General features: G+C 43.2%; 1 protein-coding gene across 5 annotated transcripts in view; it reads right to left on the bottom strand.

Moving 5' to 3' along the window:
* Window positions 1-22,304, bottom strand: part of LOC137623351 (selenoprotein N-like) — a 153,237-nt gene that overhangs the window by 56,755 nt on the left and 74,178 nt on the right. For all 5 annotated transcript variants that reach the window (XM_068354176.1, XM_068354180.1, XM_068354177.1 and 2 more), the window contains one exon: window positions 21,575-21,643. In XM_068354176.1, the coding sequence (XP_068210277.1) occupies window positions 21,575-21,643 (69 nt within the window). The remainder of the gene's footprint in view (window positions 1-21,574; window positions 21,644-22,304) is intronic.

Genomic DNA, 22,304 nt, shown 5'->3' with positions numbered 1-22,304 from the left:
AAGTCCTGATTCCTAGGAATTCTCTCCTTAGGATTCTGAATTCAGACCTCAAAGCTTAGAGATTTTAATTCTAGTTCTCCCAACCAAGAATTAGCCCAACAGGCCTTGGTCCGAGAATATAATATCTTTCTAGTTAAGATTTATTTCTTAATATAGCGCCTAGAACAACAATAACTCAACGCTAGACAGTCATGGATAGGTAGATATCAAAGTCTATTGTCATAGGTAGCGAAGCGTCCACACCGACGCTGAAGCGACCACACTGACGCTGAAGCGTCCACACTGAAGCTGAAGCGCCCACACTGACGCTGAAGCGACCACACTGACGTTGAAGCGACCACACTGACGCTGAAGCGTCCACACTGGCGCTTCGCTCCGCTCCGTTGACGCTCCGCCGGCTCTACTGTGTCATGTCGCTTGGCATGCTCTGCTGCCTGGTGAACGTCGGCGCGCCTGAATAGACTGAAATTAGGCGCTATGAGCAGTCGGTTTGCATTGAGCAGGTAATCGAAGTAATGCATCTACTTTCTCCCACCGTTGGACATTGCGGCTGGTAGGCTGCCTGTGCGACAAGTCATCACCGTTAAAGACACGTCACTTGTGCGACCGTGTCAAAGATCGGAATCGTGACACCCAACCGCACTGTTAACGGCAGGCTGAAAAGACTGCATAAACGAAGATAGTTGCTGTTCCATACCTAACAGCAAAGATCAAGTATCAACCTTAGGCAAAAAGTATTCAGCATTATCTTCCTCGATCCCTAGCGCTTGTCACTGTCGGGAGACGACACCCATCAGGTGGAGGCAGCGGCACTACGTCCGCGCTGCATGAAATGTAACACATGCAGAACGAATCTAATTTTGTTTTCAGCATAGCGCTTGAAGCGTGCGTATAATGTTTGAAAACACTAATACCTCGCTTTATCTAAAGCGAGGGTGAGCGTTCTGGGGATCGACAGAAACGCTCGAGAGAACTTCTGTTCGGGTCTTAAGAGACTGTAACGCCTGGCTACCCTCTCGATTCCTTTCGCTGTTCGACTTAACTTCTCCCCTGGGTCTGGGAGCTTGACAGAGGTCTAAGGCTAGGATAACGACAGGTCCAAATAGAAGCACTCTTCACAGAATAAAATTCACTGCATAATTTAACACTAAAAAATTTGCATTTTACTCTTTGGTAAAAAGGTAGTTTCACAATTATTTGAAAACCAAAGTATACGCTCTCTCAAACGAAATGAACTCCGTAGAGAGAGACTTACGATTCTGTCAATGGTTTGAATGGGAATGCAAAAGTCACTGAATCCCATATAAATGCAACAAAATATAAAATATTAAATATTACCTTAATAGATATATTTATAAGTTAAAATAAACTCTTAAATTAAGGGGTTCCAATAAAAGACGAATCATCACTCGTACCATTAGAACATCTACAAATAATATACGAACAATTTTAGTATTCCAAAAACCACCAAGGCAACAACGATACATAGAATCGTGCGCTACATTGATTGTAAAGAATACTGCATCGTATAAAATAAACTGAACTGTAACTTCCTTTAATCTCTGACTAAGGAAAAATACTGAAAGGACCAATTAATTGCAAAATAAAATGTTCCTTTTATATAGTACAACTTAAAACTTGAGAAGTAAGAAGAATGTACTATTCATAAAATCGCTACAGAATATTATAATCATTGTAACGATATTGACAACTGCGCAACAAAAATAAACTGAACGCTAGTTAATCTTTGCAAACAGATCGAACATTATCTTAAGAAAACTATTAACCCTTTTACCCCCAAAGGACATACTGGTACGTTTCACAAAAGCCACCCCTTTACCCCCATGGACGTACCGGTACGTCCTTGCAAAAAATGCTATAAAATTTTTTTTTTTTTTCATATTTTTGATAATTTTTTGACAAAAATTAAGGCTGTTAAAGCAATTTAAAAAAAATATACTGCAAAATGTGCTGGAAAAAAAATAACCCCCTGGGGGTTAAGGGTTGGAAATTTCCAAATAGCCTGGGGGTAAAAGGGTTATAAGGTTAAAATTTTCTCAAAATAATAATCCTTTAATTTAACTTATAACTTAATACTTTAAAAGAAAATATTCACTCTTTGTAAAAAAACAAGACAGACTTTTAGCCTACGGAAGAGGCTGTGACGTCATCAATGGACGAAATGTTTACATTCCGGTCTTATGCTTTCGTGAGGTTTAAAATAGGTTGGAAAACTTTCTAATCCTATCTTTTAAGTTAAAAATACGTGATCACAGATCAAATAAAACAAATAAGCGAAAGCCCAAACTCAAAAACATTAATACATCACCAAATAACGTCCAAACAGAGTAAGAAAACAAGAGAGAATTTCCAATAGTACAGCCAGCTATGGCCGGCAGAGAAAATCTGAATTGGTTGGGTATAGTTCTACCTGTAGTACCGCAAAGGCGCTAGGGTACACCTGGCATATCAGCGCTAAGCCGGCCGAGATTTTGAATTTCCTGCCGGGGCGTCCAGGGACTTTAGCCATTATATAACCAGTGGGTAAGTTTTATATTTAAAAACTCCAATGGCGGACCAACGATGTTGTCAGTCCAACCGGCAGAGATGATCTGAAGAACAGAAAATGGGAATGATTCCAAGTACCACCCTGTAATGGTTGTTAACCACCTAACCGCACAACCACCACACGGCGGTTGCCGCGAGGTTTGAAAAATTCTGCTGGACGTCAGAGACTATAGATAGATAGATAGATAGATAGATATATATATATATATATATATATATATATATATATATATATATATATATATATATATATATATATATATATATATATATATATATATATATATATATATATATACATAACTGCCAGGTAAGTTCTATCCATAAAAACAATCTTTATTCCCAACCATCAAAGATTCAGCAATGGATAATCCTGCACTTCCTTTAATCAAAGAATAATTATGGGAAAGAATTGAAATTAGCTAATTACACTGAATAATGGTGCTTGTACAGTACCATCAGGTAGACCTAGAATTAGATAAATAATCAATTTGTAACCAAATTAACTGCATCAAATTTCAAATTGAGATAAAAATCCCAAAACTAATCAATCAGGATAGCGAACATGAAGTCAATACTCTATGACAACTGAAAAAAATATGGTTGCCTTGTGAGAAACAAACACCCAGGTAAACACTGTCTTCAGAGTTAGTATTCCATCTCAGTATGTGACATGTTGTCATTTAGCAGACAAATACATTATTGGAAGTGCTGTGAGGGAATAAATAAAGCCTGGGTATCCATTATAATCACCAATTTCATGACATGCCCTTTACATTGATATACTTGCCATAGAACAGAGAATATAGGACTCTTTACAGAAGAGTCCTAGAGAACCAAATCTGTACTGTATCCTAAAAACTAAAATGTTTTACCAAACTATAATATTCTAAAAAAAAAAAAAAAGTTATGAAAATACATACATATACCAAGGCACTGCCCCCAATTTTGGGGGTAGCAGACATCAAACAAATGAAAAAAAAGGGGACCTTTCCTCTCTACGTTCCTCTCAGCCTGACAAGGGACTCAACTGAGTTCGGCTGTTACTGCTAGGGTGCCACAGCCCACCCTCCCCCGTTATCCACCACAGATGAAGCTTCATAACACTGAATCCCCTACTGCTGCTACCTCCGCAGTCATCCAAGGCGACCGAAGGAAGCAGCAGGGCCTACCGGAACTGCGTCACAATCGCTCGCCATTCATTCCTATTTCTAGCTCACTCTATTGCCTCTCTCACTTCTATCCTCCTATCACCCAGTGCTTTCTTCACTCCATCCATCCACCCAAACTTTGGCCTTCCTCTTGTGCTTCTCCCATCAACTCTTGCATTCATCACCTTCTTTGGCAGACAGCCATTTTCCATTCTCTCAACATGGCCAAACCACCTCAATACATTCATATCCACTCTAGCTGCTAACTCATTTCTTACACCTGTTTTCACCCTCATTACTTCGTTCCTAACCCTATCTACTCGAGATACACCAGCCATACTACTTAGACACTTCATCTCAAACACATTCAATTTCTGTCTCTCCGTCACTTTCATTCCCCACAGCTCCGATCCATACATCACAGTTGGTACAATCACCTTCTCATACAGAACTCTCTTTACATTCATGCCCAACACTATTTTTTACCACTCCCTTCACTGACCCCAACACTGCATCCTTTATTCTCTCTCTGATGTACATGTGCTTCCACTCCATTTACTGCAACCATAGACCCCAAGTACTTAAACTGATCCACCTCCTCAAGTAACTCTCCATTCAACATGAAATTCAACCTCGCACCACCTTCCCTTCCCGTACATCTCATAACCTTACTCTTACCCACATTAACTCTCGACTTCCTTCTCTCACACACCCTTCCAAATTCTGTCACTACTCGGCCAAGCTTCTCTTCCGCTTCTGCAACCAGTACAGTATCATCCGCAAGCAACAACTGATTTACCTCCCAATCATGGTCATTCTCATCTACCAGTTTCACTCCTTGTCCAAGCACTTGAGCATTCACCGCTCTAATCCACTCCATCAACATGTTATTTTCATTATACAGTACTGTAAAATAAATTTTTGAACATACTTACCTGGTGGTTATATATATAGCTTACGTCCCTGACGTTACGGCAGAATAATTCAAAACTCTCGCCAATCGCCAATTGGATAGCCAGGTGTGCTACCCATGCGCCCCTGTCGAGGTGCCCGGAAACCATTCCCTTGGTATTCATATCTTCCATGCCTCTAGTCTCTAGAGGGGAGGAGGGGGGGATTTTAATTATATATAACCACCAGGTAAGTATGTTTAAAAATTTATTTTATAATGAGAATAACAAATTTGGAAATAATTTGTATTTTTCCTAACATACAAACCTGAAGCTATTTATAATAGGGTACTGTATTACTTTTGGTACAGCTGAAAGACGAGCCATGATAATTTTAGTGAGGGATAACTACCCCATCCGCTAGTTAGCGGGTGGGGGGGTGGGGTAGACTGGCTACCCCGCTCACTCACACCTCTCTGCTGAGTAACCACTTTGCTTTATGGCAGGACTTCTCGGGGGACAGGGTGACGGGCCAATATGTATAAATAGCTTCAGGTTTGTATGTTAGGAAAAATACAAATTATTTCCAAATTTGTTATTTGTTCCGACACATATACAAACCTTCGCTATTTATAATAGGGTGACTTACTCATAGGAGGGAGGAAGTCCTCACCAACCGGCCTTGGTCATGACCCGGGGTCCTCTCTATTTCGATCTGTGATCAAAAGTAGAAGGGACCCTATCCTCGCTAAAATCAAGTGCCGATATGAGGTAATGCACAGATAGCGGCCTGCAGAAGCTTGTGTGAGTGGAACTAACAGTGTGGCTTATCTTTAACATAGGAACTCGAGTACAGAACCTAAAGTTCTTAACCTGTTAAGCGTCACCCACGTGATAAACCGTTCACCGCGATCTACTCGGTACCGCCTTCAACTGCATATTCCGTTCATGACTTTAACTGCCTTTATCAAGTCGTCAGTCTCGTGATAATACGTTTACTCGTATAGTAAGTATAGGATCACCACTTGGCAACACTCTCAGCATATGGGGGCTGTAAATTGAAACTTATATGATGTCTGGCAACTATTTTTCTGAAGGTAGCTTGATGTTAGAAAACTGGTTTCCTTTCAGTGCGCTTCGGGCGTTCATGGAGATAAGGTTGTTTGTTATTCCTTTTACAATGAGCGGTCTAAAGGTGAAGGTTATTTCTTTAGATGAAATAAACGATACTGTTGTTGAGGAATTTGATAATGATGACCTGTTTGATAATGAGAGCACAAGTTCTGAATCCTACACTGATGAGGATATTGAAGAAACAAAGTTTTCTTTCGATGCAAAGAGCGAAAATGACTTCTCATTGCCGAATGACTGGACAACGATATTTCACAAAACTATATAGGAAAGGAAATGCTGAGAGAGAGAGAGAGAGAGAGAGAGAGAGAGAGAGAGAGAGAGAGAGAGAGAGAGAGAGAGAGAGAGAGAGAGAGAGAATAAAGTGGATAAATAATGTACAAATATATGACGAACATATTTTAAAACTATAGAGGAAACGATATGGAGAGAGAGAGAGAGAGAGAGAGAGAGAGAGAGAGAGAGAGAGAGAGAGAGAGAGAGAGAGAGAGAGAGAGAGAGAGGGGGGGGGGAGACTTGTCCCTTTGCTTTTATTGCTGATCCTGGCGTAAGATTTACAATTGAAGATAAAAAGAACCCATTAGAATATTCAGTATTATGTAGCCTTTTGAAATGAAATAATAGTAGTATTAAATGTTTTTTTATTCCACCATTTAATTAATATCCCTACTTTTAACTATAAATATGAATTATAAGCATAAAGAAATGATATTAACATTAAAAAATTATCATTTGTGAAATGACCGCTCAAGGCGAAAAAAGCGTGACGGTACGTTAGCGGCAACCTGGTCCAGGGGGGACGCTTAACAGGTTAAAGACGTACCCAATACCCTCCCTCTAAAAGGTATTGGGGATGTAACAAAGTATTCTTCTATACTTAGGAGGCAGAAGGGAAATGGGTCTTACCTGCAGCGAAGTGAGGTCAGCTATGCGGAGCTGTTTTCCCCAGAGGGGAGAAGGTGAAAGGAAGAAAGGAGCCAGACATTCTTACTCATTCACCCTAGACTAATCCGGGTAGCCTCAGCCCTCTGCTACTTGTCCATCAAGGAGCCTGAGGTGTTTAGACCATTTGTTGTGCGACCACCACAGGACCAATGGAAAAGGTCTCCATGTTCTTGTGGATTACGTCTTTGCAGGTAGTGGGCCGTGAAGGTCGATTGGCGCTTCCACATGCCTACTTAAAGTATCTGCACCACAGAGTAGTTTCTTGAACGCCAGGACGTAGCAACGCTAGTGACGTTACGAGCTCTGGGTCTTAGGATGAAGGAGAGTCTAGATTAAGAGTAACCTCAATTGCTTTCTGATCCTAGAGGGGAAGAAAATCCTTGAGGTCCTCCTCTTGACCTTCCCCATGCTGGTCAACAGTGCCGACACACGGGGGCGAGCTGGTATCGTTCTTTTAAGGTAACCCCACAGACTCCTCACTAGGTAAAACCCCAGTTGATGGGTTTCCGGTTACCGAACGAAGACTCTTTATTCAAAATGGGCTGCACCTAGGGTACAGCACACTTGGATTTGAGTCTTGGCAATCCACTCAGGGACGCTGCTGAGGATTACTTCTCCCCGTCTCCTAGGGTAGGAGATAACAGAGGTTGGATCGTACAATACACTAACTCTCTAGGTCAAAAGCCCAAGTGAGTAGAAAGGGTGTCTTCCGTGTACGGAAGCGATCTGCTGCTGGGCCTACGGTTCGTAGAGAGGGGCCTTCAGAGACTGAAGGACCCGAACCACGTTCCCAGGAGAAGGCTGAGATCCGACGGGGGACAAGTTATCTCACACTTGCATAAGTAAAGACATCGATGAGAGAAAATCCCTTTCCACATCAGTTACAAAGGACCGAACACTTCGCCTGGAAGACCGACGCTGAAAAGTGTCTGAGGTGCCTAGACATCTTTTCCGTAACCTGTTGGGAAAGGCCTCTCTGAGAGGGGTGGTTTAAGATCGTCCCAGGCGAGAAGTCAAAGCAAAGCTACGGCTTAGGAAAATGTTCGCATGTGGCTGCTTGGAAGATCGTGTCGTGGAGGAAGATCCCTCGGAACTCAGTCAGGAGCTGTAGAAGGTCCGGGAACCATTCTGTGGGTTGCCATAGCGAAGCTATTGGAGCTCTGTCAGGGGCTGCAGAAGGTCTGGGAACCATTCTGCGGGATGCCACAGCGAAGCTATTGGAGTCATTGATAAGATCCTGCCTATCCTGACTTGGCTGAGGACTTTTTCACCAGTCCGAATGGGGGGGAAAAAACAAGGCACACCTCTAGGCCGCCCCACTGATCTTGGAATACAACTTGTTTGAGGTCCTGGGGAACGATCGAGTGGGAGCCTGAAGATCAGGGCCGCTGCGAGTATAACCACAGTCGGGGACCCCACAAAGTTTAAAACTTTGTTGGATACCAGATGATTCTAAGACACTACGAGCCCACTACCTGGGTGGTTTTGCAAACACATTCCTATACCAGGAATGACGCGAGCAGATGGGGGCAACTAGTTGTCCTCTGTCCATCTAAGGCTTCGTACTGCTAGATGGTTCTCTAAGAGAGGTGAATGCTAGTACCTTTCTGAATCGGACCAACCGACGAGGATGGAATGGTATGGCATATGCGCCCCCCCTCTCTCTTTTGATGCATTATAGAGAGCATCAGGTCCAGAGGGAAGACGAGAAGACAGGCCTCTGCGGAAGCTCTCGTCTGCCACCCATCATCCGCGGATTGTCCAGCAGTGAGGGGGGAGGAGTGCAAAGCAATAAACACACTTCGAGATGATGTCGAGACGTGTAACCAACTGCACGTTCTTGCAACGAAGGGGAACAGCCTGTTCTCCCTCCAACTACCATTAATCCAGAGTGGTTGACTGAATAAGACCGATACCAAATGGTAAACCAGTTAATCAGTACAGGTTATGATATAATAGCGAATCTCCATAGAGATCGCTTTCCGGACAAGAAACTGTACGGTAATCACCAAACGCATCCAACCAAACCCAAGAGGGGATTGAGACGTATCTTCAATCTATTGTTGAGTGGGTAAAGAGCATAAGTGTACTACTGAGTAGTAACACCGAACTGTGCGCATGACAAGTATACATGCGTAGTTCGACTTAAAAGTCGTGTCCGGAATTCGGTTGGAGAACGTTGAAAACGTTCGTAACGGAGGTTTCTCCTTCTTAGGACAGAAACGTTCGTACTTCTCCGTCTCCGATTGGTAAACTAGCATTTAAATTAAACGTTCCCTATTAGGGAACGTAAATGCTTCTGAGAAGTTCCAGCCAAAGCCTTTGTAGGAGACTAAGACTTCCGATCGGGAGAAAGGAAAAAATGCCTATAAGGAGACAGAACGTAAATGCCGTATGTCTGGCTACAGAAAAGTAGCCAAGTAATGTACTGAATAACCTGGTTTCAGTAAGGGATATAAATATATAACTTAATAGAATGGAGTTTTAATTGGAAGATGTATATAGCCCTTATTGGCAGAAAGATCGCTTGCACGCATATATGTACTTGTCCATTTGCGCTAGCGCATGCGTATTCCCTGCCTCCAGGAAACGTTTGCAACGAATCCGGTTGTGAAAATAATGTATGTGCGACGAATCGCAACATTATTGCCGAAAGAATTTTGATCGTTGACTAATTGTAATATTTTCTTGAATGAGAGTGAACATGTTCTCAAACAAAAATATACAGTTATAGAGCCGATCATTTCCCCTTTGGTTTACCCCTCCTTTTTATATGAGAGGCTAGCCAGTGTTCATTACACAGAAACGAATGTCTGTTTACCTGTGGGCGGGGTTTGAAACGTTTGTAACGTAATGAAAAGATGCCCACGCTGTTGCTATCGTTCTTTTAACGTCAGCTAACAATGTTCCTTCAGGACTAATTGTTCGAAACAATAACCTCGTAAAAAAAGAATAGAAAGTCTCTTAAGACTATTGTATAAAAAGGCAAGTCGTTATACCCAGGGTACAATGACGGTGGAGGCTGCCTCCATCAAACGGTAGAACCGAGTTTAAGACCATAACCTCGCAGTTTTGTCTTGGCTAGAGTGCATGCTCCGGGAAGGCTTACGGCCTTCATGAAGTTTTAACACCCATTGAAGTTTTGTAAAAACTTCTCAGGAACGAGCCTCCCGAAAAAGGGTGAAGTCTCGTATGTGGGGGTTTGCTTCAAGAAGGCCAGACATAATTGCCATCGACCGCTTACCTAAAGAGGTTGCCATCAAACGCTTTCTCGATAGTGAGAAAACTACAGTCTAATTCAGGCAAGGCCTGCCAGGGGAAATGAACTGTAATGTAAAGCATTTTCATTCCCCGCTCATTTCCATCTGCTAACCCAACCACTCGAAGTGGGAAGGTGGAGGAAAGATGACAGTGGTTCGTTCAAAAACGAAAGGATCGGTGCTGGCGAAACCAGGCTAGCTGATATAGTAATCAGCTGGGAGTGTAGAGTGACGTATCAAGTCACACCTTTGGAAGACCCCTCCCGTCGAGAGGGGGGATCGACCTTAGAGTTTTCAGAAAACTCTGAATCGTGGAAACAGAGGATTTGGATGAGAACCTAGGGGTTCAGAATCTATTTGTGAATTCCTTTCTCACGACCTTAAGGGATGTTGTGCCGAGAACCCGCAGGAACTCTGTCGCTGATTCCTGATGGTATTCCAGGAATTGTGTTATGTGACCAGGACCCAAAGGAACTGTGTCATAGTTACCTGTAGAGATTCGTAAACCCTTAGGCAGCAGGCATCCCTCTGTCATCAGAGTAAAACTCTTGATGACTATGGGCGCGCGAACAATTCACGGGACGAGAGTTGAAAAACTCTGTCATGAGAGTAAACCTCTTGTGCACTCATGAACACTTCGCGCAACAAGAGTCCGAAAACTCTGTCATATAAGTATGGCTATGGTCACGAGGACCCAAAGGTTCAGCGTGAACTGCGTTGTGAGACCCCCAAGGGTCATAAGAGTTGTTCGTGCACTTCAACCGATTGCGTGCGCGCCAAATTGGTCGTGCGTGCGAGCCAATATGGTCGTGCGCGCGAGCCAATACGGTCGGGCGCACCAATTCGATCATGTGCGCGTGCGCTCCTATCCGATCGTGTGCTCCAAAATGGTCGTGCGCTCTTGCGCCGAACTGTTGGTAGGCGAAAGGGAGCTCGTGCGCGCACCTGGCGCGCATAAGGTTGCTTGCACGTAGTGTGTTGTTCGCGCGCATGGCGCGCCACAGGATGTCCGAGCGCATGGCGAGCAACAGGATGTTCGAGCGCATGGCGAGCAACAGGATGTTCGCACATATGGCGCGCCAAGTTAATCGTGCACACCGATTCGGTCGTGCGTGCCAATTTGGCCGTGCGCGTGAGAGCTCTCAGGTTGGTGAGAGAACTTACTGCTACGCTCACCCGAAGGTTCACGATAGCTTGTGTTGTGTGAGCGCGAACGATCAACACAACGAGAGTTTGGAAACTCTCTGTCATAAAAAGAATGACTCAGGTCACGAGAACCCGAAAGATCATCGTGAACTGTGTTGCATGAACCCGAAGGGTCAGCGCAACGAGAAACCGAAGTTTTCCTGTCACTAAACACCGAAGTGTCGGAGTGACTAAAGTTACGAGAGCCCAAGGGTTCTGCGTAACTAATGTTACGAGACCCCAAAGGGTCAGCGTAACAAGAAAACGAAGTTTCCTTGTCACGAAACACCGAAGTGTCAGAGTGACTAAAGTTACGAGAGCCCAACGGTTCTGCATAACTAATGTTACGAGACCCCGAAGGATCAGCGTAACGAGGAATTGAGATTCCTCTGTCACGAGACCCCGAAAGGTCGGCGTGATTGATGGCACACGTTCCCGAAGGCTCAATGTTACCATCGTTATGAGAGCCCGAAGGTTCAGCGTAACTGAAACCCGAAGGTTTTGAGAGGAGTCCCGAAGGACTCCTACACTGTCATGAGAACCAGCAGGATCAACATGACGAGAGCCCGAAGGCTCAAACGATCACGCCAGCCCAAAGGGTGATCAAACGAGACCCCGAAGGATCAAGGAGAACCAGCAGGTTCAAGATAACACCTCCGTCTAAGAGGTTTGTTCTCCCGAAAGAGAAAGTCGCTTAAGAGAAGGCTCTCGCTCCGCCCCTGAAGGAGAACCATAAGCGTAGGGATAACCTGCTTCGGAGAAAGCTCTGCCACCACCCCTGGTGGATCAGCAAGCTCCTACAAGTTATTTCTCGCGACCGAGAGGGAAGTTCTCCCGAAAGAGATCGCCTAAGACAAGGTTTCTCCCAGCTCTATGGGAATAAAGCGTAGGCGTAAAATATCTCTCTCGCGAACGAGGGAGAAGTCCTCCCGAAGGAGGATATCGCCAAAGACAAGCTTTCTCCCAACTCTATGGGAAAAAAGCGAAGGCTTAATAATCTCTCTCGCGAACGAGAGTGAAGTCCTCCCGAAGAAGGACATCGCCTAAACCAAGCTTTCTCCCAGCTCTATGGGAAAAAAAGCGTAGGCGTATGAAACTCTCTCCCGCAAACGAGAGAGAAGTCCTCCCGAAGGAGGATATCGCCTAAGGCATGCTTCCTCCCAGCTCTATGGGAAAAAAGCGTAGGCGTAAAAAATCTCTCGCGAACGAGAGAGAAGTCCTCCCGCAAGAGGACATAGCCCAAGTAAAGCTTTATCCCAGCTCTATGGGAAAAAAGCATAGGCGTAAACAAAAATCATTCTCTCTCTCTCTCGCGAGAGAGAGAGAGAGAGAGAGAGAGAGAGAGAGAGAGAGAGAGAGAGAGAGAGAGAGAGAGAAAGTTCCCCTCAAAGGAGGAACATCAAGTTGAAGGTTGACAGCGAATGCTACCTCGTAATGAGGGCACCTCACGAGTTACCACGTGTGTACTACGTCGCTGTTACCTGTGGAAAAAAAAAAAAATAGTTATCAATCACAATTCATGCTCCGTTGCACAAAATAAACTATTCAGGGAATAAGTCACCTTCCTTGTAAGATAATTCCACGAAAGGGAGCTGAACTGTTATAAACTTTAAATTGTAATGAACAAACACACGGCAGTGTTGAGAACCTGCCGAAGGACAACAACCTTACGGCGGAGGCAGTTGGATACGATGTCAACAGCACTGAAGTTAGCCGTATCTAACAACGTATATCTCCATTTATACATATGCACTCAAATATATGTAAGATAAATGAAAACACACAAGAAAACCAAAAATTAAAAATGAAAAACATCAAGGCCAGTCTTTGCGGGAGAACATCAAGGCCAGTCTTTGCGGGAGAACATCAAGGCCAGTCTTTGCGGGAGAGAAGGACAGCATGTCCGTCCTCTACCGAGCCAAAAAGTAAAGTGGTTACTCAGCCGAGAGGTGTGAGTGAGCGGGGTAGCCAGTCTACCCCACCCCCCCACCCGTTAACTAGCGGATGGGGTAGTTATCCCTCACTAAAATTATCATGGCTCGTCTTTCAGCTGCGCCGAAAGTAATATCCTATTATAAATAGCGAAGGTTTGTATATGTGTCGGAACAAATAACATTTTTAAACATAAGACTTTACCTGGTGATTATATATATAGCTGATTAACACCTTTGGTGGAGGGTTAGAAACAGCCAATATAGTTGGAATTCTGCTTAAGAGTTTCTAAAATACAAAACAAACTTAAGGGTTTCGTACCTGATAAGGAAGCTGACTTCAATGATACTCTGCCATTATGACTGCTATCCTTATGAGATCCAGCGGTCCTCTCAGGGGGCTGAAGATCCCTAGGAGCTGCCAACTGGTGATCACACCACTTTGTGACAGAGCCTCCTCTAATACCCATTCCAGGGCACTCTCAAGGAACAAAAAAGACCACCTGACAAATCAATGATTGCGGAAGACTGTCGCAATCTCCACAAGACAACCATAAAGTCTGTCTCACTGCAGTGAGAATGAGCCTCTTTAATTAGAAGTCTAATAAAGTAAGATAGAGCATTCTTGGACATTGGCAAGGAAGGTTTCTTCACCAAGCACCACAGTGCTTCCGACTTACCTCTTAAAATCTTTGTTCTGTACAAGTAAAACTTGAGGGCCCTTACTGGAAATAAAACTCTCTCTAGCTCGTTTCCAACCACGTTCGCCAGGTGCGAAATCTGAAAGGCCTTAGGCCAAGGTTGGGAAGGGCGCTCATTATTAGCAAGAAAGTCCAATTGTAAAGAGCACATCGCTTTACCGTCCTGAAAACCCACATTTCTACTAAAAGCATGGACGTCACTAACCCTCTTGGCTGTTGCCAGACTAACCAAGAAAAGGGTTTTCATCGTGAGGTCCTTTATAGATGTAGAGTACAGGGGTTCAAACCAGTCACTCATCAGAAATTTTAACACAACATCCAGATTCCAAGCTGGTGAATCCTGGTGTTGTTGTTTTGTTGTCTCAAAGGATTTAATTAGTTTTTGTAGATCCTTATTATTTGAAAAATCCAGGTTCCTGTGCCTGAATACAGTCGTCAACATACTCCTGTCTCCCTTGATAGTTGATGTAGAAAAACTTCGTTTCTTTTTCAGGAATAAAAGAAAATCAGCAATCTGAACTACAGAGGTACTGGAAGAGAAAGCAGAGTTGACCCTGCACCATTTCCTGAAAACTTCCCACTTGGATTGATAGACTCTGATGGTTGAAGACCTCCTAGCCTTTGCAATCGCCCTAGCTGCCTCCTTTGAAAAGCCTCTAGCTCTTGGGAGTCTTTCGATAGTCTGAAGGCAGTTAGTCAAAGACTTTGGAGATTTTGATGGAGTCTTACCACGTGGGGCTGTCTGAGTAAATCTACTCGTAAAGGGAGGCTTTTGGATGTATCCACCATCCATTCCAGTACCTCTGTGAACCATTCTCTTGCGGGCCAGAGGGGGGGGCTATTAAGGTCATTCTGGTCCCTTTGCTTGTCACAAACTTTTGAAGAACTTTGTACAGGATATTGAATGGAGGAAAAGTGTACACATCTAGATTTGCCCAATCTAGCAGGAACGTGTCTGTGTGTACTGCCTCGAGATCTGGCACTGGGGAGCAATATGTCTCAAGTCTCTTGGTCTTTGCAGTCGCGAAAAGATCTATACAAGGGCAACCCCAAAGTTTCCACAGACTCTTGCACACCTCTAGGTGTAGAGTCCACTCTGTGGATAGGACTTGTCCTTTCCTGCTGAGACGGTCTGCCAAAACATTCCTTTCCCCCTGGATGAACCTTGTAAGTAAGGTCACCTGTCTTTCCTTTGCCCAAATGAGCAGCTCTCTCACCGTCTCGCAAAGTGAAATAGTGTGTGTTCCTCCTTGTTTGGCAATGTAGGCCAATGCCGTGGTGTTGTCTGCATTGAATTGAACCACTTTGTTTCGTACTGACCCTTCGAAGCTCTTCAGGGCCAAAAGAACTGCAAGCAGCTCCTTTTGATTTATGTGGAAAGACTTCTGAATCTCCGTCCACACCCCTGATGCTTCCACATTGTCCAGTGTTGTCCCCCCACCCCGAGTCCAAGGCGTCGGAACACAACACTAGGTCTGGGCTCTTCAGTTCTAATGAGCAACCTTCTTGAAATTTGATCGGGTCGTTCCACCACTGCAGGCAGAGTCTCATTGACTTCGTTATCGGAACACACACCTTCTCCATATCCTTCTCCTTGTTCCAGCAAGAGTTGAGGTCAAATTGGAGTGGTCGAAGGTTCAGCCTTCCCAGAGAGATGAACTGTTCCAAAGAGGAGAGAGTTCCAAGCAGACTCATCCACCTCTGCTCTCCTAGAAACGCACGTATCTTCTGAAGTGCTTGCTCCGTCCTTAAGGGAGACGGAAAAACCCGAAAAACCTGACTCTGAATCATCACTCCTAATTATATAATTTCTTGAGAAGGTATCAGTGAAGATTTGTCTTGGTTGACTAGACGACCCAATTCTTCCGTCAACTTCTAAGTTCACTGAAGATCCTTCAGGCAGCGATCTTGAGAGCGGGCTCTTAAAAGCCAATCGTCCAGGTACAGGGAGGCTCTGATGCCTCTTGAGTGGAGCATCCTTGCTACATTGAGCATAAGTCTCGTAAAGACCTGTGGGGCAGTGTTGAGGCCGAAACACAGGGCTCGAAATTGAAAGACTTCTCCTCGGAAAACGAATCTCAGAAAGTGCTTGAACTTTGGATGAATTAGGATATGGAAATAAGCATCCTGAAGGCCCAGTGATACCATCCAGTCGCCCTTCCTTACCGCTGCAAGCACCGACTTCGTCATCTCCATTGAGAACTTTGTTGTCTGGATGAAGTTGTTGAGAGCACTTACGTCCAGAACTGGACGCCATCCCCCGAGTTCTTGGGAACTAGGAAAAGGCGGTTGTATAAGCCTGGTGACTTCCAGTCCTGTACTTCCTCTACAGCTCCCTTTTCCAACATGAGAGACACTTGTAGCTGTAATGCTTGCCTCTTTAATTCCTCCCTGTACTTGGGAGAGAGATCCACAGGAGTTAACCTTAGAGGGGGTTGATTTATAAAAGGGATCCTGTAGCCCTTCCTTAGAAGTTGGACTGACCAAGGATCTGCACTCCTCTTCTCCCACACCTGCCAGTAGATGTTTCGTCTGGCTCCTACTGCCTGAAGGCGAAAGCAGTCAGACTCTGCTTCGCCCTGTTCTTGCTCCTCTTTTCTTAGTCCCCCTTCCATCTGATCTGAAGTTACCTCTAACGGAAGGTCTTCCTCGAAAGGGCTGAGAAAACTTTTGAAAAGGAGCAACCTCTTTAAGTTTGCAGCTAACGAAAGAAGGTGGCAACACTTTCCTTGCCGTCTTCCAAGACCAGGTTTTGAGTGGCCTTCTGTGTTAACGAAGAAGAAATCTCCCTAATAAGGTCCTGTGGGAACAGAGATGACGACAGTGGAGAATATAATAATTCTGATTTCTGAAAAGATGAAACTCCCACAGACAGGAACGAACACAATTGGGCTCTCTTTTTGAGAATTCCTGCTGTAAAAATAGCAGCTAACTCATTAGCCTGTCTCGCAACGCCTTATCCAAGCATGACATGACGTGGATTAGGTTCGAAGAGTCTCCTTCCTTGAGTGTAGTCATCTTTTTGCCCAAGGCCCCAGAGTCCAATCAAGGAAATTAAATACCTCGAAGGCTCTGAAAACACCTTTGAGTAAATGGTCTAATTCGGAAGTACAGTGAGCCCTCGTTTATCGGGGTAGATAGGTTCCAGACACGACCGCGATAGGTGAAAATCCGCGAAGCAGTGACACCATATTTACGTATTTATTTAACATGTATATTCAGACTTTTAAAAGCTTCCCTTGGACGTAGTACTGTTAACAAACTACCCTTTAATGTAATGTACAGAACACTTAATGCAAGTACTACAGTACCCTAAACTAAAACAGGCACAAATATTAAAGGCGATTTTATATCATGCGTTTCCTAAACACGCTAAAAAGCACGATAAAAATGGCAACCAATGTTTTGTTTAGTTTATCTCTGATCATAATGAAGATACAAACGCATTTACACATCTGTGTATAGGTTAGTTTTTGCATCGATTATATTGATTATTCAGTACAGTATGTTGATTTTGTTATTACCAATGTTTTACTTAATTTTTCTTAGGACTTCCAAATGAAATGTTTTTCTTTATGACGCCGCCTGAAACGACGGCGTCATAAAGTACGCTCAGTAAACAACCACGCTCAGTAAACAAACGAAGGCATTTAACGCGCATGATGAAAGTGATAAATAATGATATTAGAGTAAAAGCTTTTAGAAAATATGTTTTTACAAATATTATTTACCGTATCTATATAAAATCATACAAACGTAGCGAAGCAGGAAAACAATTTACGAGAGAGAGAGAGAGAGAGAGAGAGAGAGAGAGAGAGAGAGAGAGATTGTTTTACATACGTAAATGTAAATTTTAAACAAAAAAAAAATAGCCCCATTTCATATGAAATAGGTTATTACAAATATTTTACTTTATCATATTACAGTAGTCTGTATAATACTGTAAAGTTCAGTACAGTATGTTGTTGTAATAGTCGTGGCGATAAAATTCTCACGAAACAAAAACACGGCATTCATTACAACAGCTGATTCATCTCTCTCTCTCTCTCTCTCTCTCTCTCTCTCTCTCTCTCTCTCTCTCTCTCTCTCTCTCTCTCTTCATGTTATACAATACTTACATATAGATGAAAAACTAAAATTAGTTTTCTTAGTGTCAATTAAATACGAAACGAAAAAAATTATGCCGAGTTTACATCCATTTCAATCGTTGCTAAAAATACGGCATCCGATTTCATCAGCAAACCACTATTTTTTGGGAAACATCATTTTATTCTAGAAAATTGCTACTCTTTAAATAGTTAATTGCACATTATATAAGCGTGTACTTTTGTTTTTAAATTTCGGGTGTTTTAAAAATCGAGAGTATTGTTGACTTCTTTTTGTTTTACTTTTGGCTGTGATTAGATCAGCTGACGTCTAGCTGCCCTTGAGAGTGTACGAATACACTAACAAAGTATCGTTTATACCATTTCTTAACTTATTCAAACCGTCTACAGTATACAGTTGATATTACATAAGCACCAATGTGTTATAACCTATCAAATTTTTTTGTTTATTACATTTAAATCAACACAAACACACACACACACACACGCTCTCTCTCTCTCTCTTTATAATGGAATAAAGGTTTTTGACTTTGACTCTCTCTCTACCTCTCTCTCTCTGTGGGCTACTTTTCACTACCTCCCATTCCTTACCTCTCTCTATCTCTCTAACAAATGATATCTTTGTTGCTCCTCAAAGTTTCATTTATATTGAAAATCAATCATGATTCAATTTTCCTTACTTTCTCCAATCTCGCACCATCGGTCACATCGCGGTATTTTCGAAATTTCCGGAAAATCCACGATATATGTATATACATGCGTTATAAAAAAATTCCGCGAAGTGGTGAATCCGCGATGGTCGAACAGCGAAGTAGCGAGGGTTCACTGTAAACGAAAACACCTTAGTCTTCCTCATGGCCGATTTACGAGGAGCATCTACCAGGCTTGAGAAATCTCCTTGGGTAGAGGCAGGAACTCCCAAGCCGAGAACCTCTCCCGTATCGTACCAAACACTAGATCTACAAGCCAACCTAGTAGGGGGAAATGCAAAGGCTGCTTTCCCTTGCTCTTTCTTGGTACCCATCCAGTCTCCCATTAATTTAAGTGCTCTTTTAGATGAACGAGAGAGCACCATTTTAGTGAATAGAGACTTTTTCTTAGGTTTCCCAAGAGTAAACTCTGATGGAGGCGATTGTGGAGCTACAGGAATAAAAGACTCTGGGAACTCAACATGAAAAATCTTCATCAGCTTCTTTAAGTCTACCGAATGACAAAAAGATTTAGAGTCCTCATCCTCAGATAACTCCTCAAAGGGTTTGGAAAGTGAAAGAGGAACATCAGCTTCTTCCTCTGATAACAAGTCTCGCTACTCCTCATTAAGTTCAAAGTCCTATCTAGATGTTTGTTGTTCTGCATTGCATACAAGAGGGCGGTCGATGTAAGAACGCTTGAGTTCCGATGAATGCTCAATGAGAGGACGCCTGGCGTCACGCTCGCGTTCAGCTGAACACTTGATGGGAGGACGCTTGCGCTCTGAACGCTCGATGAGGTCACGCTCTACGTCACGCTCTGGAGGACGCTCGCGTTCTGTTTAACGCCTGACATCACGCTCTACGTCACGTCGTGGAGGACGCTCGCGTTCTTTTGAACGCTCGATGGGAGGACGCTCAAGAGCACGCTCGACATCACGCCTAGCTGAACGCTTGAAAGCGCTTTCAGCAGAACGATCACAATCACTGCTAAGCGCATGAACAGCAGCTCGATTGGGAGAACGCTCGACTTCCTGAAAGCCCGAGAGATCAGCCTTTCGTGAAGAACGTTTACTTTCCCTATCCTCTCTGTGCGTAGCCGCACACTCAACGCATTTAGAAACTATCACCAAGCGTTCGCCGACTCTCCGCCTTGCGCCGCTTAGTGTTAAGAGAGATTGGTAGCCTTTCATAAAAGATGAAAGTTTCTGCTGGATTTCTTGCAGCATCTTAATATTAGAGTCTTGCAAAACACTAATCGCAAGTTCTTCCTCTCCACCGCTCAAAGACCGCTTAGAGCGAACAGCGGGTGAGATCCAATCTGAAGGAGGCGAAGGAGCATGAAAGGATGTTACGGCCAGGTCGGATAATTGCTCAACAGCAGGACTATTTTTAACTAATGTCCTAGCAGGCCGCTTAGTAGGCGAGCTTCCTTCAGACGAAAAACGTTCAGGACTGTTCCAATGACTACAGCCTGCTTGCGATGTCCTGGAAGGACATAGGTCAATTTTCCTCTTAAGAGGTCTAGAAGTTTGACTCCAACCTCTTTTAGGTAAATCATCCTCCGATGATGAGCCAAACTTTTTAACTTCGCCTTTTCTACGGTAAAAGCGAACATCCTGGGAAAAATCACAAACGCTCGAGGGAACGTCTGCTCGGGAAGTAATGCCTCTCGTTTCCTTTCATCTTTTGACATTCCTTCTCCCAGGGGTTGGGGAGCTTGGAAGAGGTCCAGGACTAGGAGAACGACAAGCCCGAGCAGGCGTACCCTCCACAGCACTAATAACACTCACTGTACCTTTAACACTTTCACTTTTTAGCTGTTTAACATCAGCCATTAACTGCGTTCTATCCGCAGCGATAGACTCTACCTTCGTACCCAACGCCTGGATAGCCAACATCATATCTTTAAGTGTTGGTTCATTCATGGTACTCGTAGCGGGATCTGGAACTACCACTACAGGAGAAGGAATAGGAACGGTGACATAGGAAGAGGAATCTTTAGAAGAAAGAGAAGAACTACGTCTTACCCTATCTTTAGCTAACTAACGAATATAACGATCGAAATTAAGCCACTCATGATCAGACAAAATAAGGCATTCATCACACCTATCATCAAGTTTACAAACTTTACCCCTACATTTAATGCATAATGAATGAGGATCAATGGAGGCCTTTGATAAACGGGTCTTACACCCACTAGCAAACACCCTAAAACCACTAGAAGGGGTACCCATTTTGAACTTTGACAGAGAGATCAAATACAAGCCAGGGTAAAAAAATCAATATTCAAACATATAACTAGAGTATCCAAACGAAAAATCAATCAAGCGAGAGTCAAAAAACCAATTATTGTACTTCACCAAAGGGATAGCAATAATCAGTCAAAACGAGAGGAGAATATCCAACCAATTTTACCTCTAGCACCGGCAGGGAAGATATGAAAACCTAGGGAATGGTTTCCGGGTACCTTGCCAGGGGCGCATGGGTAGCACACCTGGCTATTCAATCGGCGATTGGCGCGAGTTTTGAATCTTTCTGCCGTGACGTCAGGGACGTAAGCTATATATATAACCACCAGGTAAGTCTTGTGTTTAAAAATACAAGGTAACCAACCATGACAACATCACACATCCCTGTCCCGGCCCCACTCTCACCGGAAACCAATCGTTCACTTCATTTCCTATCCTAACACACGCTTTACTACCTCTGCAGAAACTTTTTACTGCTTGCAACAACCTTCCACTAATTCCATATAACCTAATCATATTTCACATTGCTTTCCTATCAACTCTATCATAAGCTTTCTCCAGATCCATAAACGCAACATACACCTCCTTACCTTTTGCTAAATATTTCTCACATATCTGCCTAACTGTAAAATTCTGATTCCTACAACCCCTACCTCTTCTAAAACCCCCCTGTACTTCTAAGATTGCATTCTCTGTTTTATCCTTAATCCTATTAATCAGTACTCTACCATACAACTACAAAAAGAGAATAGCATGCCTTCATACCTGAAAAAAATATCCATGCAATCCAAGCTTGTTGCCCGAACAATTCCCGAAGCTCCTCGTGGACCATACCTAGAAGAAAGAATAAAACCTAAACAAATAGCAGATATATGTAGTGTATATTTTGGAAAAGTGAATTCAGTAATAGAATATTACCTTTTTGTACTGATAAAAGGAACAGAAAAATAAAGAAGTACAATTAGCAATTATAATCTTTTAATTTGATTTGATTACGAAAGTTTAGTTTGACAAGTCACCAGACCATAATTTCATTAATCAAATCAAAATGAAAAAACCTCTGTATCATTCAATACCATATCAAGACCAATGAGAGGGAGTCAGGTGTTGTTTGACAGGAAGATAGCAATTCAGGAAATAAATGCTTGACCTTTGACTTAAATTTCATATCAAGCCCAAATGGGATGCAGTACAAAGATCTAAAGGCAAAATTAAAGGAACCTTTCACACTTAGTGCTATGAAGCAGCAAAGGCTAAACAGAAGGATGAAAGTGTGTGGGAACGGAGGTAGAGCAAATTGGTAAATAGTGAGTGTAGCTAGGGACCAAAGTTACTTTGCTAGGATCCATAGTTTGCCATCCAATGTCAAAGATTAAAATTACGATTTCCATATAGTACTGCAACAAACAAGTATGTAATAAAGAATTCCAAGCATACCTTTTACACAGACTGAGTCACTACCTTCTTTAATGTACAAGAGTACTGTAAAGTAGAA

The sequence above is a fragment of the Palaemon carinicauda genome, chromosome 30 (genome assembly GCF_036898095.1).
Source record: "Palaemon carinicauda isolate YSFRI2023 chromosome 30, ASM3689809v2, whole genome shotgun sequence".
Classification (NCBI taxonomy): Eukaryota; Metazoa; Arthropoda; class Malacostraca; order Decapoda; family Palaemonidae; genus Palaemon; species Palaemon carinicauda.
The sequence above is the reverse complement of the archived record's forward strand: the minus strand, read 5'-3'. Positions and strand labels throughout refer to the sequence as shown.